The following is a 26,011-nucleotide window of genomic DNA, read 5'->3' on the forward strand; positions in this document are numbered from 1 at the left end:
TAGTGATGTCCCTATCACCAAGACAGATGCTACATGGGATTTAAACAGGAGTTGGGCCAGATTAGCTTTGAAATAATTTCTAGCTCTGGAATCCTATAACTCTATGGCTAATTCTGCCTTTCTCTCATACTTTCTCCTTGGTGAAGATGCAAAATATATACATGGATACAGGAACTGTGTTGTATGTGATTGGGTTGGTTCCTTGTCCCAAGGATACTACCCCCACCCACTCATGGGGGGGCATCCCCTACACTCATCCTTCCATCTCCACCTCTTTATCTTTATAACACCCCTCCCCTTCATTGACTGTGCAACCTTGTTTTCTTGAGCCCTGTTCTGAATAGCTTCTTTCATGTCAGTGGGAGGAAACTGACCCCCTCAAAAGAGGAAAATTTTGTTTGGAAAGGCCCAGAGTCAAGATTTGATTTGCCTTTGAAATGGGGCACTCTCATCTCCCAAATCCCCCTTGGCCACTGGGGGCCTCTCACCACTTCCCTCCCGTTCTCCTACACAGAGGCCAGAAGGGGGAGAGTAGGGAATCTTTCTCCAGACTAGGGCAGCCTTTGCCACATCAGCACCTCAGCTCCTACTATTCCACTCCCACCATGAACCCCAGGGGTATCTGCTTCTTGGCCTATGTCCTGTTCTTCTGTGTGATTTCAGGTATGGATATGTTTATTCCACCTTCTCATCTCTATCCCTTCTCATTATCCTTCCTTGATGCATGATTGGGCTAGACCTAGAATTCTCACTCCTCTTTCCAAGATACTTTGTGGGTTCTTTGAGGGCAGAGCACAGAGCCATCAATGCTGGGGCCTGAACAGGGATTGAGCCTTGGATCTTTTAAACCTGGAACATGTTCTCAGCCCAGACTCCATCACTGACTTTGTGTAGGAAGAGATCTTGAGGAGTCATCAAGTCTGTCCTTTTGCCTCTGGATGTGGGGTGGTATGTTATAAAGACCTTTGACTTTGGAATTAGGGAAGTGAGTTTTGACATTCACTAGCTATTTGACTTTGGGCAAATGATTTAACATTGCTGAGGTTCAGTTGTTTTATCAATAAAATATGTATAATAATCCTTGTAGTACCTATTTTGTAGGTTCATTGTCAGAAAAATACTTTGTATACCTTGAAACACTATCATTAGTATTACTATCCTAGAAAAAGTTTCTAGTATTTTGGCTCTCCCAATGAGAATATTGGTCTTTGGTCTGGATCTGAGTGATTTGGTTAACATTTCTAGTAATTCATTCCAATTTCATGTTATGGCTGCCATGAGAGTCACTCTAAATTTTTTTTATGGACTCCTACTTTGCTCTGCTAGGTTAATTCCTGGGTTTCCCTAATTAAAAAGGACAAGGGGGAAGACATGCTAACCATATAATGGCTTCTGGGAAGCAATGGGGGTAAAGGATGGAGAAGGGCAAAGGGAATCCTAGAAGAATGGGTATTATAAAGATGGCAGGCATGGAAAGGTGAAGAGGGTACCAAATTCAACCTCTATCTACCCCACGATGCTGCTTTGGGTTCAATCTAGCAGTGTTGAATGAGGCTCAGTTTGGAAGGCATTTACCGTATTGCCTTCTGATAGCTGGAGGCTGTAATCTACCCTGTGATTATACCTAGATAGCCCCTCCCTTGGCACTACTAGGTAATCTCTGCCAGGGGTCAGGGAAGAAGGCAGTATCCTCCAGATTGGACCTCATGAATAACAGTAGGTAGGCAACAACTTGTAGTTATCTTTTACCTATCAGTCCTTTAAGTATCAAGGATCTCACTAACATCCCCTTTACCACATCCCTGTTAAGCAGTACACCTATACAGCCTCTGGTTGAATGCCTCAGAGTAGACTCTCTTTCAATGCTGCTCTTGCTGACCAATTCTTTCTAGGATGCTTTGTTTTCTGGGTACCGTTCTTCACCTCATTTGAGTGATATGTGTTCTGTGGTAGAAAGAGGTCTGGATTTAGAGTCAGAAGACCAGAGTTTGAATTCTGGTAATAACCTTCACTATGTATACCGTCCTGGATAAAGTGCTTTATCTGAGCCTTAATTTCTTCAACTGTAATACAGATTTAACAATATTTATGTGTTGACTATCACTCATTAATGAGTGCTGAGCCACTCATTAGCTTTCTCCAGGCAAGCTGATGTGTTCTGAGGAATAAATTAGATAATGAGTATAAAATGCTTTTTAAGACTCAAAACATCATGTTAGAATAGCCAATCCAATCCAACAAGCAGATAAGCACCCACTATATGCAAGGCACTATGCTAGATGCTGGAGATATAACATGAAAAACAGTACACCTTCAAAGGCCACTTTTCCTATAGTGGCCTCTATATACCTGCTTTCAGAGATTAGAAAGGAAGAGGTTAGAGATGTTTCTTAGCCCAGACCCATGGAACACAATTACTAAATAGGTACTAGAAAATTTGGGAAGGTGTCTAAAGAGGAGGATGGAAATCAGGAATCTTTCTCCCCACTGCACCCCCACCCCTCTATAAACGGGTAATCTGAAACTCAATGGAAGAAAAATGGACAGAATCTGAGGAATGAATATTATGGCAGCCAGGGCCAAGTTGAAGACTGCAGGAGAGAGGAAAGAGATACTGAGGCAAATTCAGGATCCAACAAGTGATCTGCTGCTTATGTGACTTTGGTCAAGTTCCTTAACCTTTCTGGGCCTCAGTTTCCCCAGCAGCAAAGGGAGGGAATTGAACTAGGTAGGTTTTACTATTCCTTTCAGCTCTTAGCTCTTTGATCCTGAAGATACTATGAAGAAAGGAAGGATTTTGAGAAAGTAATTTTGAAGTCATTTTCTGCTTCTGATAATCCTACCTTTCTTGGTGATGCACGCAGGGTGCAGAATGAGACATACATTTTCTTTTGGACAAGACTGATGCAGGAATTTATTTCACTTGACTAGGCATATTTGTTCCAAAGATTTTGTTTTTGTTTTTTCTTAGTGAAGGGTAAAGAAGGTAGGAGGGGAAGAAAATAGATTTTGGTAAATATAAAAATATTTAAAAACTAATAAAAAGTGTTTGTTCCCCCTCTTCCTCCTCCTCTTTCTTCCTCTTTCTTCTTCTCCTCCTCCTCCTTCTTCTTCCTCTTTCTCTTCTCCTTCTTCTCCTTCCCCTTCTCCTTCTTCTCTTTCTCCTTCTCCTCCTTCTCCTTCCTCTTCCTTTTCTCCTTCTTCTTCCTCTTCCTCTTCTTCTTCTCTTTATGTGTGTCTGTCTGTGTCTCAGCAAAAAGCCGAGTGCCCACGAGATCTATCAAGGACATTGGGAAGAACATTACTAAACCAGCAGACCCCAGTGAGGTGAAGCCCATTAAGGGTCTTGGTCACAAGAAGTCCAAACAATCTGACAGGCAAAAAGTCCCACAGGCACCAAGAGCCAGAAAGTCCAAACCCCAAGTGGAGACCCAGACCCCTGGGGCCCTGGCACCCTCACCTCCTTCCGTCTTGATGCAGGTGATGGGGAAGGGACAATTCCAGAAAGTGGGTGACTCCCTGAGCCTGCGAGCAGGAAATGCCCTAGAACTTCGATGCCGGGGCAAGTCTGTCCGCTGGAGGTTCCCAGTTTATTTGGAAGAAGAAGGAGAGGGGAGGCTCAGGTACAGCATTGGGCATGGGGGAGGGAGGAAAGGGACACCTGTTCAGGTTCTCCCCAGGAGGTCAGGCTATAAGGCAGAATCCTGGAGTTGGGTGTAAGGCAGCTCTCTCTATGTGGCACAGTACAGAGGAAAAGGTGTGGACTGCTGCTTGAACAAGGCCAAATGCCTGTCTGGTTTGATACCCAAATTACTGGGTCCTAGTTCTCTTCCCCTTAGATTAACATTTAGCAACGGGTGCCTGCAGTGGCATGATGGGTAAAGCTGCTAGCATTGTGAAGCTCACATAGCTGGGAAAAGGAACTGCAGAAAGGCTGCCTCAAGTCCTCCCTAAATCCTTCCTTCACCGTTTTGTTGTTGTTTTTTCAGAATCAGGCACTTTACCCAATATAGTCAATTGCTGGTGATGAATTCAACCATTGCAGACACAGGAGAATACAGCTGCTGGTCCCGGCACTGCCAGGATAATGAGTGTCGGGATGTTGAGGACCGCTCTGGGAAAACCTTTGTCTTCTTTACGGGTATGTAGGGCATGTAGAATGTCAAAGCTGGAAGGGGCCTGAGAACAAGAACACAGAATCAGAGCTGGAAGGGCCTTAAAACAAGAACACAGAATGTCAGAGCCAGAAGGAAACTTAGAACATAGAACATAGAATATCAGAACTGCTTCTGGAGTTCTATTTGTTCAATTGCCTCACTTTATTTTTTTAATTAAAAAATTATTATGAATTTGGCATAACCGAACCCCAAATATGAACATACATTTAAAATTAATTGTACTTTGATACTTTGATGAATCTGGATCTTGTCAATAAAGCTCTTCCCTTTATTTATACAAATTACAAGTCATCTATGCCTTATCTTCCCATGTGACTCTTATCTAGAACCTTTCATAAATACTCCATAGAGGCCCCACTCTAAAGGCTGGTGTCTTTTTTAAAGCCATTTAATATTTTATGGCTAAGAATTAAACCTTCAGATTGTTCATCTGTAAACCCCCTCTTCTCCTTCTGTTCCTCACCAACTTCTAGTTAGACACATTCTTGAATATACTTTGCTTTATACATTCTTTTGTATAAATTAATAACAATCCTTGCTCCTTTGAGTCTCTTTCATTTGAATCTTTACATCAATAATATTTTTCTAATAATTCTAGTTAACACATTGTTCAAGTCCTGTTTTCTTTGCTTTTGTATTTTTGTGTGCCTTTACATATTTGTATTTTTAATGACTCTCCTGCATCCCATTACTCTTATGTGCCATGATTTGTTCCACCATTGGACATTTCAGCTGATCTAAATTTTGTGTTACTACAAATAATGTGCTATAATTATATTTGGATAGATAGTTCTTTACTTTTTACAATAGTTTTTCTATTTTGTCACGATGAACTTGATAACCATCAGCAAACATAAACATTGTTTATATAAAGAATAGGATAAATGACCACATCACACCTATCAGACTGGCAAACATGACAGAACAGGAAAATGATAAATGTTGGAGAGGATGTGGGAGAGATGGAACACTAATTCATTGTTGGTGGAGCTGTGAGCTTATCCAGCCATTCTGGAGAACCGTTTGGAATTATGCCCAAAGGGCTACAAAAATGTGCATACCCTTTGACCCATCAATTCCATTTCTAGGACTGTATCCCCAAGAGATCATAAAAATGGGAAAGGGTCCCACATGTACAAAAATATTTATAGCAGCTTTCTTTTGTGGTGGCCAAAAACTGGAAATCAAGTGAATGCCCATCAATTGGGGAATGGCTGAATAAATTATGGTATATGAATGTAATAGAATACTATTGTGCTATAAAAAATGATGAACAGGAAGACTTCAGAGAGGCCTGGAAGGACTTATATGATCTGATGCTGAGTGAAAGGAGCAGAACCAGGACAACTTTGTGCACAGCAACAACTACAGTGTGTGAGAGTTTTTTCTGGTAAACTTGGAACTTCATAGCAATGTAAGGACTTAAAAAAAAAATTCCCGGTGGTTTTCTAAGGCAAAATGCCCTCCACATCCAGAGAAAGAACTGTGGAAGTCAATCGCAGAATGTAGCAGGTCATTTTTTTTGTGTGTATTATGTTTTGGTTTGTTATATGATTTCTCCCATTCATTTTAGTTCTTCTACACAGCATGGCTATAGTGAAAATGTTAATAGGAATGTATGTGTAGATCCTATATAGAATTGTATGCCATCTCAGGGAGGGAGGGGGGAGGTGTGGGGTAAGTAGGGGAAAAAAATCTAAGTTATATGGTAGTGATTGTAGAACACCACTAAAAATAAATAAAATTAATATTAAAAAAAAGAATAGGATAAGTGGACTGTATACAATACCATGAATCTCTATAATGCATAGTTTGCTTAAGAATAAAAACCAACTCTATATTAAAAAGAGTGGTGGCCACCCTTCCCTGCTCGTCCTCTTCAGAGCTTCTTTCTGCTTTCTTCTAGTGTTTTTTACATGTTTCATCGATGTCTTTTTCTCTCTTTGTTGGTGTTATCACTATCTACCTCCCCCATTGCTCCCCATAACTGTTCCCATTACTACCAAAGAAAATCAAAGCCCTCATTGTAACAACAATTAGCATTTATATAGCTCAGTAAGTTTTGCAGAACACTTCATGAATATTATCTTGTTTTAGCCCTCTTAACAATCCTGGGAGGTAGGTGCTATTACTAACCCCATCTTACAGTTGAAGAAATTGAGTCATAGAGACTTGTCTAGGGTCAGACAGCTAGTAAGTGTTTGAAGCTGGATTTGAACTCATAGCTTCTGATTTCAGGTCCTGCATTCTATCCACTGTATGTATCACCTAGCTGCTTCCAGTAGAATATAATCATTTGTTGTAACACATAAGTAAATCCAAGTAAAACAAATCCTCACATTGACTTTGTCTTAAAATTTACTTTGTATTCTGTACGGCTAGCCGACACTTCTCTGCCAGGAAGTTCCTATAGAGGGGAATGACTTGTCCCAAGACGTACGGGGTGTTAAGTGGCAGGGCCAGAGCCAGAACCCAGCGTTCTTTCCACCATATTTCTATAAATATTTATTGACTTTAATTAAAGATAACATACAAGACCATCACATTCTTGAGGATGAGTACAGGGAATGGGAAGGTAGGGCCATATTTCCGAAGGAATCTTGCAGGATCTCAGGCTTAGCAGTAATAGCTAGCAGAGCCTTGCTGGAAATGAGTGTCCTGAAAATGCTCCTCTCAGTGGTTTTCCATTCTCTCTCTTGCCACCCTCCCACCCCAGATCCACAGGAGCTCTTCGTCCCCACTGAAGATTACTATGAAGTGATACAGCTTCGGACCAACCAGCCAACTCTGCTGCCCTGCCAGGTGACCAGCCCCGAGGCCCAGGTTACACTGCACAGGGAGTTCCCCCCTGAAGAGGTCTCTGTGGATGGAGTGGATATCTCCTTTGATGCAAAGAAGGGTTTCACTATACACAGGCCCAGAGCCTCATTTGCTGGCTCCCTCTTCTGCATGGCCAGCCTGGGGGGCATTCAGCAGATCTCCACCAAGTACATACTGATCTATATCAACTGTGAGTATGTGCATCTGAGGGTAAGGGAATAGGGCAGAGATGGTATATGGGACTGAAAAGTGATGGGGAAGATCACTCAGCAAGGGAGCTGGTTAGAGCCATGGATTGAGTAAGACAGAGTTGAGGACTAGGCCTGAGATGGTATAGTAGATTAGGGCAGGGCCTCAATTTTGGATTTTTTTAGCCCCAGCTCAATAAGTAAGACTTCTGTCGTGGGACCTAGCCAGGAAATCCACAAATGCTACCATTCAGGTTTTGATTTACTGTTTTGTTAATTGTCTCTCCTTAAGAAAGTGATAGACAAAATGTCAATGATACAGAAAAAAGTTAAAAGTATGTCTGGCATATCTCCCCCTCTCCTTGTCCACCCCAAGAAAGCTAGTTGTTAAACATCCACCAGCAAATCCCTGAACCTAACAGCTAATGAAGTTTCAACACTTGTCACGTCCTCTGGTCAGCCTGTTGTATATTGGCTCATTCCATGGGAGACTCTAGGGTAGCTAGGTGGTACAATGACCAGAGTGCTGGGCCTAGAGTCAGGAAGACTCTTCTTTGTGAGTTCAAATCTGATCTCAGATACTTACTAGATGTATGAGCACATCACTTACCCCTGGCCTTAGTTTCTTCATCTGTAAAATGAGCTGGAAAAGGGAATGACAAACTACTTCAGGATCTTTGCCAAGAAAACCCCAAGTGGGGTCACAGAGAGTTGGACACGACTGAAAAACAACTCGACAACAAATATGAGCCTCTTATAGGTTGTAATTATGGCTCATGTCTTGAGTAAAATTTTGTATTATAAATCTGTATATTATTACATACATTGTTATATAATTAAGCTATGCTTCCTCCCTTCCTCAACCCTCCAATTCTGGCTACATCTGAGTTTGGTCTATAACTGAATTGTTTTTGAGTTATATGGAAATGCTGGCTATATGGCATGTTGAAATCTATTTGCATATATAATAAGTGACTATGGCAGTCAACTATCTGTATATAAAGGAAGGAGAACTCTCTGTCTCTCCTAGAAAAGAGGACGCAGGCTTTTGGGATGAAAGATACAAGAGGAGAATCACAGAAAGGACAGTTTTAGTTGAGAAAGAAGGTTGGGACTGGTAAGGAGAGAGGATTTGGGGGCCCCAGGGGAGAGTGAGTTCATCCTGAACGAAGAGACAGCTTGGGAGATGATGTTAATCCTGATGAAAACAACTCATTTATGTAATTTGCTGTCTTTAAGGTTTATATTGGGCTAAGGGACCCTAGGAGAAGAAGAGGCTGGGCATGGTGGATTTTCAGGGTTTTTCTAGTAAGATCTAACTGAATAGGAACAAATGTAAAGACTTACATTTGAGTAAAAAAAAAAAATACAGGCTAGACACAAGTTCAGGATGGGACTAGAGAGTTGCAATTCATATAGAAAAGATTTGGAACTTTTAACAGTCTGTAAGCTCAATATAAGTCAAGAATATGATATAGAAACCAAAAAACTAGTATGATCATACCTAGATCATAGATCTAGAAGGAAGAAAACCACCTGCTTTCTACTCAGATTTTCCTGACTCTAGGACTAGTGCTTGATCCCCTGGGTCACAAAGCTGCCTCTTAAATTGGAAAAGGCCTTTGATATCACCTACTCCTAGTCCAACTCATTCGTTTTACAGATGAGGCAATTGAGGACCAGTGAGATTAAGTGACTAATTTAAGGTCACAAAGATTAACGTCACAGAGCCAGATTCTCTGACTGCCAAATTTCACACTCTACTTAAATGGATTTGTCTTCTTCATTGGTACAGATCACAACTCTTCCATATTTTCTTCCTCTATAATTCTCATCCATGTCCTTCTGTCAATCCATGATGATGATGATGATGATAGCTAACATTTTGTGATGATTAAAAAGGTTTGAGACATAGTTTCTGGATAATTTAATAATTTATTAATAAGGCCAGTACATTATTAGTAAAAGGATGGCCATTTGGCCATCTCTCCTAGACTAAAAGCAATCATAGTGGTGAGCTCATAGTTTATATATCTTTTAAAGAGTAGGTGTTCAATGAGCAACTGAAAGTGACATCTATCTCTCTACTCAGACCACTTGCAGCCTTGGGCTATCTAGATACAAGAATCTGTCTCCACCCAAGTTTGAACACAATGGACTTCCCCACCCTAGATTAAATTCCTCAAAAAAGTTGGGTGGGGTCTGACCAAGATCTGGAGAGTTAATTTAATCTCATTATCACTCATGTCCTTCAAGAGACTGATTTTAAAATCAGGACTTTGGAAAAGGAGAGAGCTCCCCAAGGTATTGGCTATTATAGTAATTTCTCTCAGCTTACATAGCACCTACCACTCCAGTATCTTGGCCAAGAAAAAAACCCCAAATGGGGTCACAGAGTCAGAAACAATTGAAAAACAACTCAACAATAACAATAACATACAATTATTGTCTCATTTGTTCCTCACCACAACCCTGGGAGACAGGTGATATTATTATCCCCATTTTACAGTCCAGGTAATTGAGGCAAGCAGAGATTAAATGACTTGCCCAGGGTTACACAGTGTCTGAGACCAGGTTCAAATTTAGCACACCAGAAGCTTTTTCTGATCCTTTTAACATCTCAGGGATGTCAATATAGAACTCAGATTGCCCAGTTTTTCTTGTTCATTCCCCAAACTCAATGGTCCTATGTTTTTTTCCCTTATTTTGCACATCCTTTGATATTTTACTCCACTCATAGGAGTGTGGTGTGGTCCTGGGCTGGTGATCACTACAATTAGTGATCCTGCAAGGAAGACATAGAGGAAGAGAGTTCCCAACTTCAAGCTGTGACAGAGCCAGGATGGAGCCCTGGGGTGGAGGGGAGGGAGATGGTAGCAGCAGGCTCTCAGCTAGGGGAGAGGCAGAGAGCAAACTGAAAGTCAAAAGAGGAAGGAATCCAGGAATTAAGCAAAGAGTCAGGAATCAAAAAGGACACTTGGGACGTGTTGGCAGTAACAGAAGGCTAGGCTCACTTGACTGGCAGCTGAAATAGTTTGCTATTCTAGCTTCCAAAGAGTTCCCACAGCAGCTGCACAGGGAGTCTGATCTGAAACTTGCAAGTGGGTCTTACTGAAGGCCAGGTAGCCAGGCCTGATAAGAATAACTGCTTCCATTTCAATGGCATTTTACAATTTGCCCAGTACTTTATCCATCATGACCCAGGGAGGCAGATAGTTTGGGGATCTCTGAGGCATCAGGAGGCTAAGTTGTTTAGTTAGATTGCATAGTTGGTGGTAAAAGCTAAGACTTGAACTCAGGGGTCCTGAAGCCAAGCCCACTACATATACTGACCTCTTGAGGAGGTAAGGCACCGAAGGGGCAGTTCTGGACAATTGGAGCTAGAGAGGAAGCTTCAGAGGTCATCTAGTCCAGCCTTTGTCTCTAGACCTTCCCAAATACTTGGATCCCTTTCCTTTTCTTGTTCATCTATAGTGGCAGTCTTGATTCACTCTGGAGTCGTCATGCATGGATACCTGTCAGTCTGTTGGTTTCTCTGCCCTGCCTGTCCATCGATCTTAACCAGTCAACCATGCCACATTGTGTTCATTATATAATATGTCTAGAACTAACACTTGAACAACAGACTCCTTTTCTCCCCTTTGCTGCCCCCTACAGACCCATCATCCTCTCCCAAACCCACCATCAAAGCCTCAGCAACTTCTGTTTCCTTGGGCGAAAATTTCAATGTCACTTGCACTTCTCTGGGAGAACCTGAGATCACTGTGGACCTCACTTGGGAGTATCCAGGGCAGCTGGTAAGTGGAAGAATGCAAGGGGGCAATCGTCAGAAACCAGGGCAGGCAGGGAAGCTCAGGTGAAGCTTTGTGCCTTCAATATGGTGAAGAATGGAGTAGGCAGTATGAGATCAGGGTAAGGAGGTAAGGAGGGGCAGCAGGGGTTTGCTAGGAGACGGATCACAGTCCTGGTTCTGCCACTAATTCACAGAATGACCTTCTCTGAACATTAATTTCCTTATCTAGGAAATAGGGATAACATCGCCTGCCCTAGCCGTCTCAGAGGGGTGCTCTGAGGAAGAAATTAGCCAATCAACAAGTGTTTACTGAGCACCTGCTATGTGCTCCTAGCACCCTCTACTAGGCATTGGTGGGGGAAGATACAGTCTCTCTCCTCATGAGAAGAGAAGAGAGGGAGAGTGGTTACACTCTCTAAAAGAACAAATATAGTTAACACACATGAGCAAGAGGAGGGGAGAGGGAAAGGGAAAGAGAAAAAGGAGAGGAGAGAGAAGTTTACTCTAGCCAAGGAAATCTATCTTAACACCCATAAGAAAAAATGGGAGGGGAAAGGGAAAGAGAAGAGAGAAAGAGAAACTTATTCTCTGGCTAAGGAAACAGAGCTATCACATGTAAGAGAAAGGAAGAGGGGGATGGGAGAGAGGGAGAGAAGGGAAAAAAGGAAAGTGGGGAAAGAGAGGGAAGGGATAAAAAGAGGTGGAAGATGGGAAGGAAATTAGGAGAATGGAGCAAGGGAATGGAGGGAAAGGAAAGGAGGAGAGAGGGGGAGAGGGAAAGGAGGAGAGAGGGGGAGAGGGAAAGGAAGAGCTAACTCAGTGCTACTAACTAGAAATGTTATAGGTGATCAGAAAGAAGGAGAAGAGATCTCAGGGTAGGGAGAGTTGCCTAGAGAAGGAAGGACTTAATCTGGGCAAGATTTGGGCAAAGTAGAAATAAATGAGGCAAGCTGAGCAAAGGCAGGAAGGTGGCAATAAGTAGGGGGTATGTGGAAGACACCAAAGAGATCATCTTGACTCAAATGAAGGAATCATGTAGGGAGAATATTGGTGGCAAGTTTGGAAATCTAGGGTACAGCCTAAGATATGGTGGAGAACCTTAAATTCTAAGTTGAGGGGCTTGTATTCTATCCTGTGAGCAATGAAGAACCTATGGAGATTTTTTAACAGAGAAGAGATGTGTTCAGATCTGTGCATTATAGTAGATGACTTGCGCAGTTCATGCAGGTTGGACCAGAGGGGAAGAAGTCAAAAAATGGGTTAGGAGACCAGTGAACTTCAGAAATGAGACCAACTATGAAAAGTACAAACTTCTAATGAAATGACAACATGGGATTACTATTCTGATTCTAAGCTATAGAAGCAGCATGGTGCAGTGGTTGAAGTCAAGAAGAACTGGATTCCAGTTTCTACTTACTGTTTAACCCTGGATTAGTCACTTAATCTTGATATGCCTCAGGCAACTCCTTAAGACTTAAACTAAATTAAAGACAAGTTTGTGTTGTTTAGTCATTTCAGTCATGCCTGACTCTTCTTGACCCCTTTTTTGAGGTTTTCTTGGCAAAGATAAGAGAACAGTTTGCCATTTCCTTTTCTAGCTCATTTTACATATGAGGAAATGGAGGCAGACAGGTTTAAGTGACTTACCCAGTAAGTATCTAAGGCTAGATTTGAATTCTGGTCTCTCTGGTTTTCACTAGTAGATCCCTTAACTTTGACCAGAACTTTCATATCCATAATCTCAAAATACCCCTCTAGATGTAGGGTTAATATTTATCCTCCATTTTACAGGAGTGTGGGACCCAGAGAAGTAGTTAAGTAATTTCCCCAGGGTTGCATAGTCAGGTAGCAACAGAACCCAGACCAGGAGAGCGACTAGAAATCAGGGATCTTTCCACTAAATGATTTCTTCATTGTGACATCCAGGATGGCAGAAAGCCTCTGGAAATGAAAGGCGTGGATTTAAAGGCAGCTGTTGGGGATGATGTTGGTGGATTCGATGCTATACCCTCTCCCCCACACACAGGTGGGTCGGCCACCCTATGTCAGTGAATGCTCTACTGTGGTGCGAAGAGCTGGCCAGGTACATCAAGAATGGGAGAGTGTCTTGTATATAGAGGAGGCCCGGGCCAAGGATCAAGGCATCTATACCTGCCGAGCCACAAACCTTCAGGGTACCTCCACAGCCAGCATCCGAATTCGAGTTCTCCAGCCTTCACGGATCCCGGTTTCAACAGACAAGGCTGGTGACCATTAAACTCCCTTTTTTACTGCAGAGCCCTGACCTCAGGGTACCTGGAGAGTAAGTGATATATACCAATGTAGGTGGCCACATTCAACTACTCCTGTATTCAGATAATAGATTATCTTTCCTCCAGTACTATGGTCTCCAATTTCCTTCATCTAGGCTTGTAGGTAACCTTTACTCTAGCTACTAGACCCAGGATCCCAACCCCCAACCGTCCAAACCCTGCCTCAGGCCCTAAATCCCAGCCCCCAACCTTCTCTTCTAACTGGAACCATCATTCCCCTCCCCCCTCCATTAGTGCCTCCCAGACTAGCAAATATCTAATCCCATCAGGGTCTCAACAAATCTCAAGGGAGCAAAACTCAGGAGCTGACCCCCGACTATTCACCTTGACCCTGTAGTAGCAGGCCACTCCCATTCTACTTCTCCCCACCACTCCCCCAAGATAAAGATGGAGGCCAAATAAAGATGCTACATAATCTTTTTTATTTCAAAATTTTTTATTTCATTTTTTTTTCAAAACCTTGCATCACTGGCTCGCTATAGCCTTTAGTATACACACTGATTCACCTACATGCATATACACCTTTCACACACACACATACACACACACCATTCACACACACAGGAGTGCTACCTGAAAGGAGGTGCAGGATTCAGATCAAGATCTGGGGCCATGGATCACATCCTTGGCCCCTTTCCAAGGTACTCCCCTTGCAAAGTGCTTGAGTGCCCCCATCTTCCCTCTAGGACCCAGGCATAGCCTGGGTAACACTGTAGGTCCATAGAGGAGTGGATCGCAGAATTCTAGACCCCCAAGGGGGTTAGCTGTGGAAGGGTCCTGAGGGATCATCTAGTCAAAGGATTATATTAAAATTTCAGCTAAAAGGAACCTTAGACATCTAGTTCAATCCCTTCCTTTTAGAGATGGGGAAAATGAGTCCCAAAGAGCTAATGTAGTGGAAAGAGCACTGGGAGGCAGGAGACTGGGTTCTGTTTCCCAACTCAGCCACTCCCTGTTCAACATTTGGCAGGCCCTTTCCTGCTCTTGAGCCCACTCCCCCACCCCCTTTAACTTTAATTTGTCTGCCCAAAGTCACAAAGTGAGTGAATGGCAGAGATAGTGCTAGATGCTTGCAAATTTACAGACTTGGAAAGGAAGGCAAGTCAAAAAAGAAGAGGAGTGTTGAGAGAGTAGGTCCCAGTTTTTCTCAGCTTGGAAGGAAAAGAAACCTCCAGCTGCCGTGAAAGTGCTAATCTGCAAGAGACAGCCTGGTTGGTATTTCATCTTTCCCAGTAAGAGTCCTGACTGGAGGGAAGAGAAAGAATGGGTGCCCAGGCTAAAGCAGGAGGCCCAGGAAGGGGCAAGGTAGAAAGAGAGGAAGGGAAGGGCCAGGAGAGGGGGTGGGTCACCTTTAGTTTCTCTCACACCTGTAGCCCTAATCATACTTTTTGGACCTGTATCAATTCAGCTGAGGAGGATTAAGGAAGGTCAGTTGGGTGACTGAAGATTTCATGGCTTGGCAGGAGGATTTCCCTAAAGGAGGTGGAGTGGGGTTTCTGCATTATTTTGGGGTATCCAGACAGAAATAATCTATGAGCTGGAGAGTGGCACACTGCCTCAGTATCATCCCTAGAGGGCTGACCAAAGGGGCTACAGGCCAATGACTGCACCACTGAAGGAACAACAGGGACCTGAGCCCTAAAATAAGGCTTGCTCTATAATGGCTGTAGCCTCTGAGATTCGGGAAGCCAATTCCCCTTATCATCCTTGTTCCTCTGTTTCCCTCTGGGGGAAGGAGAATTTTGACAGGAAAAAGAAGATAGAACATATCTGCTTATGAGGTCAAAGAGCAAAGAGAATAGGTGGCCTTTAACCTCCAAGGATCAATAAGGCTCAGCCCCTTCTTCACTCTGAACTATGTGGCAAAGAACTTGTAGATGTCCCAAGGAGAATTTGTGGACATGATCTGGTCCAACTCCTTCACTTTATGAGGGAGAAACCTGAGACTAAGAGAAGGGTAGTCACTTGCTCGAGGTCACACAGTGAGTCTGGGGCTGAGCTAGGACAGGAACGCAGAAGTCAGCTCAGTGCTCTTTCCCCTACACAAGCTGCTTCTAAAGAAAAGCTCCCCTTCCTGCCTCCTACTGTCCAGCAGGAAAGGTTTAGTGTGGCTTCGGGAGAAGAACCTGGGCTGTCTGTAATGGCAGAGAACAGCCCATGATAGCAGCTAGCAAGGCCAATGGCCTGGAGTAGGGAGGTCTTCTTGATAATTCCCTTTCTTCTGTCCACTCCTTCAACATCCCCACAGCTGGAGTTCCCAGGCCTACGTTGTAGCAACGTAGGACACATTGGTAGAGGTCAGTGGAAAGGTTGCTGGGGAATCGCTGGTGACAAGCCGATATAACAGCTCTTCTTTCTCCTGCTGGATCTGCTGGCGGAGCTGTGACTCTTTCTCCAATGCCTCACGGACAAGATAAAGGTCCTCTGAAAGTTGCCTGTAAGACACAGACTCCAGAGTCAAATACTGGGGTCTTCGTCCTACTGCAAGTTGTCCTGTTTGAGTAGTGTAAGCTGGCCTGTCACCTTTGGGTAAAAGGAGCTCAGGAGACAGGAAAAAGTCTCCTAACTCAGCCAATCCTTTGTTTCCTCCCCCCATTAAAAAAATCACCTCAATTTCCTATGACTGAACAAGTTATAGTATATGAATGTGATGGAATACTGCTGTGCTGTAAGAAATAATGAAGGGAATGGTTTCAGAAAAATCTGGGATGACTTGGATGAACTGATACAGAGTGAAGTGAGAAGAACTAGCAGAACAATCTATATAAATAACAGCAGTACTGTAAAGATAATCCATTGTGAAATATTTAGTAACTGATCAACACAATGACCTATCACAGTTCCAAACAACTTATGATGAAAAATGCTATTCACCTCCAGACAGAGAACTATGGGCTCACAGTAAAGATTGAAGGATATTTTTCCTCTTTTTTTCTTTCTTTCTTCCTTTTTTTTGAACATGGCTACTGTGGAAATTTGTTTACATGACTATATATACTTGTAATGGGGTAGGGGAGGAGAAGGAAAGAGAGAATTTGGAACTGAAAAAAAAGAATAAAAGTTTCTTTGCTTAAAACAAAACAAAAAACCAAAAACCACCCCAATTTCTAAAGTCTTCTTCTCCAAAGAAGCCTTCCCTAACTGACCCTTTCTACTCCAGTGATGTTTCAGTATGGAGCTACGTAGTTTATGTACTTCTTTGTAGGGTGTTCTTATAGCTTTCTTACTAGTGTCCTCTAAAATGCATGTATATACCTTCTCTTTCCTCTGACTTCTGCCCCCCTTCCCCCCAGTGCCCAAGATAAAGCTCTGCTTACTCACAGACTTGTAGGATGTCAGAGGTGAAGGGGCTTTAGAAATGATCTAATTTAAGCCCTGACACTTTTATAGATGGGAAAACTGAACCCTAGAGAGGGGAGATGACTTGTTTAGGGTCACACAGAGAGTCTTTAGCAAAGCCAGAATCAAGAAGACAAGTTGATGGTAAGGAATGGCAGAACAAGGATGGGCTGAGAAAGGTGAGATGCTTTAATTCTGAGACTTTCCCAGGACACCTGGCAAATCACATAGCCCCTGGAGATGCCTCCTGATACTGACTACATCAACCCATTTGCCTGACTCTCACTTCTATGAAGTGGCTGTTCAGAGAGGGAAGACGATAATTCAAAGGGAGGGGTATGGTTACCTTGAGACCCGTTGGTGATTCCGTCCCCGAACCTGAAGATCCTCATTCTCTTGCTGGAGTACTGTAATTTTCTCTTCTAATGACAGGTTCTTCTCTTTCTGTAAAACATCAGAAAGAAAGGGAACAGACACCAGACGAGACCAAATGATGGGTCAATTAAAAACATGTCTAAATGCAGATAACCAGCTCTCTATTATCAGCAATAATGGTGGAATGAGTAGCAAGAAATCAGATGATTGTCTAAAATTTGTCTTAGGCAAAACAAGTTCAACCTCTGTCCCATCAAACCTTTCACTAAAGTAGCTAGTAGAATGGTTTACCTAGAATCACCAAAGCATGGAATGCTAAATTCTCAGAGACAGAAGGATTTCAAGGAAAAATACAGTCTGATCTCTATTTGAAGAGGAAGCCCCTTTTTTAGCCTCTCCCTTCAATTCCCTGAACTATCTTGGTATGGAAATAAAGGGTACTTTTTATTCTGGTCTCATTCAGAGACAACATTTCCCTACAACTCTCTAGTTTCCTTCTGGTCATGAGAGTAGAGTGAAACCATACCTATCCTTGGGGTCAGAAGACCAGAGTTCCATTCTTCCAAGCCATTCTTGGCTTGGCTACTAACTTACTATATGACTATTGGAAGTCATTTCCTTTTGGTGGTGTCAATTTTCTTATCCATATAAGAAGGCACCTGTAAGATCCCTTCCAGTCCTCAAAGTCTGTGAGCTCTGTCAGGGAGAAAAGCCTCTGTGGCAGAGGGACAGGGGTGAGGAGGTAGAAGTATGGGGAGTTATATGAGGAAAGGGAAGAACAAAGATACAACAGAGAAGCCCTTGACCTACCACTGTTTCCATTTGGATCAACCTCCTGTCCAATTCATGAATACGTTCATTCTTCATTTCGATGACAAAGTGCAGACTCTCCAATTCCTGCTCCCAAAATTGGCTGGGGCTCCCATAGTCCTAAACAAAGAAGTATAGATAAAGCCCATTCACAGGTCTCTTCACTGACCAGGACTGGGACTTATCACTATGCTCTTGGACAAGTAACTTAACCTTTCTAGACCTTGGTTTCCTCATCAATAAAATTGGGAGATTAAGTCATCCAGGTCTTGTTCACAGAGGTATTTGGGGGAACCATCAATAATGTTGGGTCTCTCCTGCACCCATAAAGGAGGGACACATTGGGCCTGCTTTGGACATCTGTCCTCCTTCCCCATCTCCTTGAATCGCAGAATCTCTGAATCCAAGACTTTTTAAGAGTTGGAAGGAACCTCATCTAATTCAATCTCTACCTGGGTAAGAAATCAATCCTCTCTACAACATCTCTGACAAGTTCATTCATTCACATTCCTCTCTTTGAAGACCTCCAGAGAAGGAAGAATTCATTACCTTCCAAGACAGTCCATTCCACTTTAGGGCAGCTATATTAGGATTTTTATTATTATTAATAGATATTATGTTCCAAAATATAAGTATATGTAACTTATCTATTATTAACTTGAAGTACATATCATAAATATGTAGTAGATAAAATAAAACTATAACTGAATTAATTATATTATTCTTAATTATAATTATGAAGCTTTTCATAATTTTCAAGCCAAAATCTGTCTCTGCCATTTCTATTCAGTATTCCTAGTTCCCAAGCTATCATGTATTTCCCTAAGTATTCCCTTTCCTAGACTAGGCATTCTCAATTCCTTCCACCAATCCTCTCATGGCATGGTTTTAAGTTTTCTCACTGTTACAGTTGTCTTATAGCTAGTTAATATCCCTCCTAAAATGTGGTACCCAGAACTGGACACCTTACTGTAGCTCTAAGCTGTAGCTGTGATAAGGGCAAAGGGTGGGAGAAATGGTCACTTCTTTTGTCCTGGACATCTTCATATTTTCTTAAGACACAAGATACCAAGGATTAAGGCTACTGTATTCAAAGGGTCCTACCTGGATATGTTTCTTATAATCTCTGCTCAGGATAGATTCCTCCACTCTCTTCATCTTGGCTTGGAAGACCTCCATCTGTGAATTTAGTTCATCTATCGTCTCCTGGAGTAAAGAAGAAAACTAAGAAGAAATGTGACTGAAGGCTACGCAGTGGTCAGTGGATAGATGGGTATGCGTGTCTTCTCCCTTCTTTCAATTTCTCCTTTTCCCATTCATCCTTCATAGCCTGCTAAATTCAGCTTTGTAAAGTGGACTTCTTACTCCTTCACTCTCCAGCTCAAATACTTTACATGGTTCCCCATGAACTACAGAATAGAGTTCAAACTCTTCAACCCAGAATTTGCTTGATTTTCCTCTTTAATCTCTTCTGCAAGAACTCTACCCTTTAACCTTTGCTCCCAACTACACTATACACAGCTACACTATACACGTAATTCTATTCCTTGATAATCTATCAGTTCCCTAGAATTTCCTTCCCACTCCTCCCTAGCCACCCCAGTTCAAATCCCATCCCTTCCAGAAAGCCTTCCCTGATTACTCCAGCTCTCAGTGACTTCCTCTTTTCCTACACTCCTGTAGTACATTCAGTCTAATTAAGTTATGGATTGTGTAGCATAAATTATTGCATTGTTCCCTAAGAGCTGTGGTTGTCTTTTCTCCCTAGGTGATTCCTTGAGGGAGAGGCAATATGGGAGTACTGTTTGGAGCGATGGATTTAGGGTTAATTCCAGCCTTAGCTCTACAAATCTTTTTTTTTTTTTTGTGATTTTTTTAAGTGATTCTTTTTTTTTTTTAAATAATCATTCTATTTGTTTTCAGTGTCCTACAATCACTTCCATATATCTTAGATTTTTTTCCCCTCCCTCTCCATTCCCCCTCCCTCCCCACTTCCTCCCAGAGACAGCGTGCAATAGGTTCTACACATACATTCTTATTAAATACAATTTCACCTTAGTCATGTTGAATAGAAGAATTAAAATGAATGGGAGAAACCATAAAACAAAACAAAACAAAACAAAAATATAACGTAAAAGAAAATGGTCTGCTTAATTCTGTGATCCAATTCCATAGTTCTTTCTCTGGACGTGGATGGTGGTTTGCCTCAAAAGTCCATTTGGGAATTTTTTAGGTCCTTGCATTGCTATGAAGGACTAAGCCAGTCAGAAAAATTCCTCTCACACTGTGGCTGCTGCTGTATACAAAGTTCTCCTGGTTCTGCTTGTTTAACTCAGCATCAGTTCACATAAGTCTTTCCTGGCCTCTCTGAAGTCTTCCTGTTCATCATTTCTTATAGCACAATAGTATTCCATTACATTCATATACCACAACTTGTTCAGTCATTCCCCAATTGATGGGCATCCCCTTGATTTCCAGTTTTTGGCCACCACAAAGAGAGCTGCTATAAATATTTTTGTACATGTGGGACTCTTTCCCATTTTGATGATCTCTTTGGGATACAGTCCTAGAAACCATATAGCTGGGTCAAAGGGTACGCACATTTTTGTAGCCCTTTGGGCATACTTCCATATTGTTCTCCAGAATAGTCGGATCACCTCACAGCTCCACCACCAATGAATTAGTGTTCCAACTCTCCCACATCTCCAACATTTATCATCTTCTTGTTTTGTCATGTTAGTCAATCTGATAGGTGTGATGTGGTACCACAGAGTTGTTTTGATTTGCATCTCTCTAATCAATAGTGATTTAGAGCATTTTTTCATATGACTACAGATATTAGCTCTACAACTTTGACCACTTCAATCTAACAACCATTTTTCAAATGTACACTCTTAATCTGCCAGGCCCTATGCCAGGTGCTAAAGATTAAAAAAGATAAAAATGAAACCCTTCCTACCCCCATTACATTTATATTCTATTGGGGACAAGCAAAATGTACACAGATGAGCAAATGCAAGGTGATTTGAGCAAGGAGAAAGAAGTACAACACATTTCTAAACAGTTAAGCAGGTAAACTCATAAATTTTTTTAGGTCTACAAAAGTTTCATCAGCTCCCAAAATTCAATTTTTGCCCAACAACAATTTATAATAATATTCGATCTAGACCTCTTGTTCAACAATTCAACAAAAATGTCCATACCTGTAAAATGGTTAAAAGGATTATCAAGCATCCTCACCCATATGCCTTGACTTTAAGGCATGCTGGGAATTGAGATGTTTCAAGCAGTCTTCCAATTTCAAAACTGTAGAAGTTTCCTAAGGGCACAGATTTTTTATGATATTCAGGGGACTTCAGGAGGTCTTAATTTAACCCTAGTAACCATTAAAAATAATGGTGAAGTGCCTTCAAATTCCTGGGGAATAGCAGGTCTGCATTATTTTTTTCCACTTTAAAATTTTATTTATTAATTTTGAATTTAAATACAAAAAGACAAAAAAAATTTCCATGTATACAACATAAAAAGAGGAATCAATATAAAACTATGAATTTCCATTTTATCATGTTTACTTTAAAAAAAACCCCTATTTTATAAATACTATATATCATTTTCAAAGTTATCCTGCTTTTCTGTGCTTCCTTCTAAGTTTTCTTTTGTTCTCTGCCATGGATTTTTAATTTTTTTCCTCTCTCCCCATTCTTCCTTAGAGAAGGCTATCATTACATAAATACGTATATGTATACAAATTTATGCATTTTAAAATTATTTTTCCTAGCTCAATAAAACTTTTTTTGGTAATTTAATTGGGATGGCATTAAATAAATAGATTAAGGAAAATAGTCATTTTTATTGTATTGGCTCTGCCTACCCATAAATAATTAATATTTCTTCAATTATTTAAATCTGACTTTATTTGTACAGAAAGTGTTTTATAATTAGGTTCATGCAGTTCCTGGGTTTGTTTTGATAAGTATATTCCTAGGTATTTTATACTGTAGACAATTATTTTAAATGAGGTATCTCTTACTATCCCTTCTTGCAGGGTTTCACTGATGATACATAGAAATGCTGGTGATTTATGTGGGTTTATTTTAGATCCTGCTACTTTGCTAAAATTATTAATTATTTCCACCAACTCTTTAGTTGAATCTTTAGTATTTTCCAAGAATATCTTCCTATTATCTATCTGCATTATTTTGAAAGCCATAGATGGGTTAGGTTTCTCTGGTCATTGCTAGTTTGCTCCATATGACTGGGTCCAAAGAATTTAAGGATCCGTTTTTAGCAAGGAATTAAAAAAAATTTTTTTTTTAGCAATTTCAATTAAAATTGAAATAGCCCCCAAATTTAAATTATGACAAAAAATAGAAAATCAGTATTAAGAGCTCTGACTTCATTTCTCTGAGTCTTAGTTTCCTCATTTGTGAATAACTCTATGATCTAATTAATATGGGTAAACCCTCTAGTAGTGCAGATTGCAGTCCATCCATATCTTCTTTAGTATGTCCTCTATAAATCCTCCATTGGGAGTCCATGGAGCTAATTAGGAGGTTTCCTATAAGTCTCTTGACTTTAAGTATTAATGTCATACATGAACTATCTGTTCAAAATTATTTCATTCTTAGCCCATCTCCTCCATTTCTGGGGCTATATCTCTTGTGATTTCTCTTATGTCCATTTTTTTTGTGCATGCAATTTAATGCTGGTTAATATTCTGCTATTTGCACCTCATTCTTTGTCTTCCCATCTTCCTTTGGTGACCCACAATTCTGATTCCCAGTGATTGTGGCATCCTATGATTTATAGCATATAACATCACCAGAGGAATATTACTGCTAAAAAGATGAGTTTTTATTTCAGGTAGAAATTTGTCTACCTGACAAGGGGTCACTAAGAGTGTTAAGAAATCTCTCAAATGCAATCCAGATGGTTTTTCTCTTCCTTTTCAGTTTATTGTCATTTTGCATCATCTGTTCAAGACATAGGACATTCTACATGAATCAGTGTCACAGAGCAAAGTTATTTCTGTTGTCAAACATTCTGAAGAATCTTTTATGATCTTGGCATATACTTTTTGGAGAAGAGTGGTATTTTGTGCCACCACATCAAATGCTTTTCTGTAGGCAAGGAACTATAAGCACAGTGGAAGCTTATATTTTCTACACCTTTCTACCAACTGCAAGAGTATAAAGATGTGTAAATAGCTGCCTGTTCCCTTCTCGTATCGTCATCAAGAATAGCCTTGATATAAAGATATAGATACGTGCATTTCATTCAGCCGTTTCAGTTTGTCTGACTCTTCATGACCCCGTTTGAGGTTTTCTTGACAAAAATACTGGAGTGGTTTGTCATCTCCTTCTCCAGCTCATTTTACACATGAGAAATAGGCAAACAGGATAAAGTGACCTGCCCAGAGTCACACAGCTAGTAAGTGTCTGAAACCAGATTTGAATTCAGGTCTTTCCAACTTCCAGGCATGGTGCTCTATCTACTGCACCACCTAGCTGTCTGGATAGATAGTATAAATACACATAGACATATATTTATAGATGCACACAATTATTTAGCTGCATATGCTCTTAAATATATGTGTATATCCATATGGATATTTTATATATAGTGTATATTTGCATATGTATATATACACATATATTTACACACAACATATATACATATCAACACTCATGGTAGCAGAAAACTGGAAACTAACCAGGTGCCCATCAACTGGGGAATGGCCAATAAAGTTGTGGTATTTGAATGCAATGAAATATTATAATGCTATAGAAAATGAAGATGACAAAGAAACGAGGAAGGATTTGTATGCTGTGATCTAAAATAAAGTGAACAAAACCAGGAGGATAATTAATACAGTGACCACATCAAAGCGAAGGAGCACAATATGGAAAGATGACAGAATAATAACTAACTTATGTTGTGGCCAACTGTAACTACCGTGTCCTAACAATTAAGCATGACATCTTCCACTTTCATAGGTCATGCAAATCAATCCCTCAGTGACCTAGAAAATGTCATGCTAGACCCTATCTATGTTTACTTAGTCTGCTCCAACCATTCTTCCTAACTCTATTTTCTTTTTTGTGTGTTAATTCTAACTTTATTTTCTTTAAAGTCATTTCTATTGCTTCATGCTAGATATCATGTAGTTACTAAGGCTTCCCCATCTTTTATGGAACAGATAGTTTGCAACAGAGACTTTGACAGATCTGTACCATTTATGTTCTATTTCCTGTCCTTCAAATTTCATCTTTTAATGCCCTCAGGTTAACAACAAGTTTTCTACAAACTCATTTTCTTCCCAAGATTTTTTTATTTTATTGGGTAATTGTTTTGATAATTTTCCTTGAACCTCTTCCAATCTGTTTTACAAATGAGTTGTATTTGAAACCAATATAATCCTTCTCCTATCAGCTCTCTTTGCTTGACAAAGAAATCAGTATTTGCCAAGTGAGGCTCTTTTGGTCTTATTGCTTTACAATGGTTAAACATTCAGAAGAAATGGTGAGACTTAAAACAGCTGATGACACAGGCCATTTCACATTTTGGTGAGTATCAAGTTCATTTAAATGGGTCATGATGGACCAGTTTTAACACGTGCTCTATTTTTTATTTTTATTCTTCTTATCTCTCTAATTAGAATAATAATACTTATAAAGCTTACTTCACATGGATATTGTAAAGAAAATGCATGAGACTTTAATTCAATTATTACATTATTGTTACCATTTTGATAAATTTGTGATCTCAACCATGTGATTACCCAAACCATCTGTGCTAATTATAATCCATCTACTATTTTTTTTCTAATTATGATCCAAATTGCTCCCTACAGCAAAAATCTGTTTTTCATATACCAGCATTATTCTGGGAATACTGCAAGAATGCGAATCATAGAATATGCTTATCTTGTAAGAATCAATGTTACAAACAAAGCATTAGAGATGACTTGCAGAAGAAAAGAAGTCAAATATTTCAACAAACATTTCATAAATGCCTACTCTATGGGTGGGTCTGTGCATAGCACTGGGAAGACAAAGATGAAAAAAACCCAACAACCCATATACCTTGCTCTTGAGAAGTTCAAAATTTAAACAGGGGAATGACACATATACGTGTCAGTATACTACAAGGTTAAAGATGAAGGAAAACTCTAGACAAAGTAATAAAAGAAATATTAAAAGAATGATATCATTATTGGCTATACTATTTTGGGAAAGTTCCACAAAGGTAAATGCTAATACCTCATCATGGCAGGGAGGTGGCTTTAGTTTATTGAATGTTATGCTACTCCCAAGCTTAAACTAGAATGACTTTAAGTGTGGTGCAGAATGGATAGAGTGCCAGGCCTGAAGTCAGGAAGACTCATCTTCATGAGTTCAAATCTGACCTCCGACACCTACTAGCTATGTGACATTGGGCAGGTCACTTAATCTTGTTTGCCTCAGTTTCCTTCTCCGCAAAATGAGTGAGAGAAGGAAATGGCAGTATGCACTTCAGGATCTTTGCCAAGAAAACCCCAAATGGGATTATAAAGAGTTGTTCATGATTGAAAATGACTGAACAACAACAGAAAGACCACCAGGTGATTAATTCTTTGGCCATGGCAACCCATGAGACTAATTTTAAAATGGCTCCCAGTCTTATGTAGACCTATTCATATTCCCTCAGACAGAATAGTAGAAAAGAGGACAGAAGGTACTAAAAATTAAAATTTTTCAGATTATGTATAAATATTAACTTAACGGTAGGTGCTATTTACTCTGTGATATCCAATGAACTGATATATTATTGGGAAAAGTGAATAATATCAATATTTTGATAATAAGCAAAACTTAGAATTAAAGGAAGTTAGTACTAAAGAGATGGATGATTGACAGTCTCTCCTTGAAGAATCAAAAAAGGAGTTAGTGGAAGAGATTTCATCGTACACTCAAATGTAAAGAGAAAAAAGTATTTTATGGGGCATTTGGTCATCTCTTCTTGAAACATTCATGATTAGCATCAGCAAAAAGGTAACCATGAAGATAATTGTAAATTTTTCAGCAACACCTGTTGCAGAGGATGATGAGGTAGAAAAATTCTGTAAAGAATTGACAAGATCTTCAGCACAAGTCAACTTATACTTTGGTATTTAGTGACTTTAATTCAAAGATAGGCATAGGAAAAGATAGTGGA

At 40.5% G+C, this 26,011-nt stretch overlaps 2 protein-coding genes across 7 annotated transcripts in view; one reads left to right on the plus strand and one right to left on the minus strand.

Moving 5' to 3' along the window:
- The first annotated feature begins 605 nt into the window (after positions 1–605).
- LOC140517755 (platelet-derived growth factor receptor-like protein) lies at positions 606–13,723 on the plus strand. The gene is made up of 6 exons (XM_072629273.1): positions 606–663; positions 3,254–3,623; positions 3,990–4,141; positions 6,895–7,188; positions 10,844–10,983; positions 13,006–13,723. Exons 1-6 carry the CDS (start codon positions 606–608, stop codon positions 13,234–13,236), a joined length of 1,245 nt encoding a protein of 414 aa, XP_072485374.1. The 3' UTR covers positions 13,237–13,723.
- Positions 13,709–26,011, minus strand: part of CCDC69 (coiled-coil domain containing 69) — a 50,912-nt gene continuing 38,609 nt past the window's right edge. For 4 of the 6 annotated variants that reach the window (XM_072630758.1, XM_072630761.1, XM_072630757.1 and 1 more), the window contains exons 6-9: positions 18,920–19,039; positions 17,816–17,935; positions 16,977–17,074; positions 13,709–15,726 (exon numbers count right to left, since the gene is read on the minus strand). In XM_072630758.1, coding sequence (XP_072486859.1) covers positions 15,555–15,726; positions 16,977–17,074; positions 17,816–17,935; positions 18,920–19,039 — 510 coding nt within the window. In that variant the 3' untranslated portion in view covers positions 13,709–15,554. The remainder of the gene's footprint in view (positions 15,727–16,976; positions 17,075–17,815; positions 17,936–18,919; positions 19,040–26,011) is intronic. The other 2 variants (XM_072630760.1, XM_072630762.1) reach the window with 1 other exon arrangement.

Source organism: Notamacropus eugenii, chromosome 1 (assembly GCF_028372415.1).
Source record: "Notamacropus eugenii isolate mMacEug1 chromosome 1, mMacEug1.pri_v2, whole genome shotgun sequence".
Classification (NCBI taxonomy): Eukaryota; Metazoa; Chordata; class Mammalia; order Diprotodontia; family Macropodidae; genus Notamacropus; species Notamacropus eugenii.

Bases quoted from the DNA above. Each gene is read 5' to 3' on its own strand.
- LOC140517755 (XM_072629273.1), top strand. From the start codon at position 606: ATGAACCCCAGGGGTATCTGCTTCTTGGCCTATGTCCTGTTCTTCTGT. The intron at 7,189-10,843 runs GTGAGTATGTGC...TGCCCCCTACAG, and splicing joins CATACTGATCTATATCAACT to ACCCATCATCCTCTCCCAAA. The intron at 10,984-13,005 runs GTAAGTGGAAGA...CCCCACACACAG, and splicing joins GGGAGTATCCAGGGCAGCTG to GTGGGTCGGCCACCCTATGT.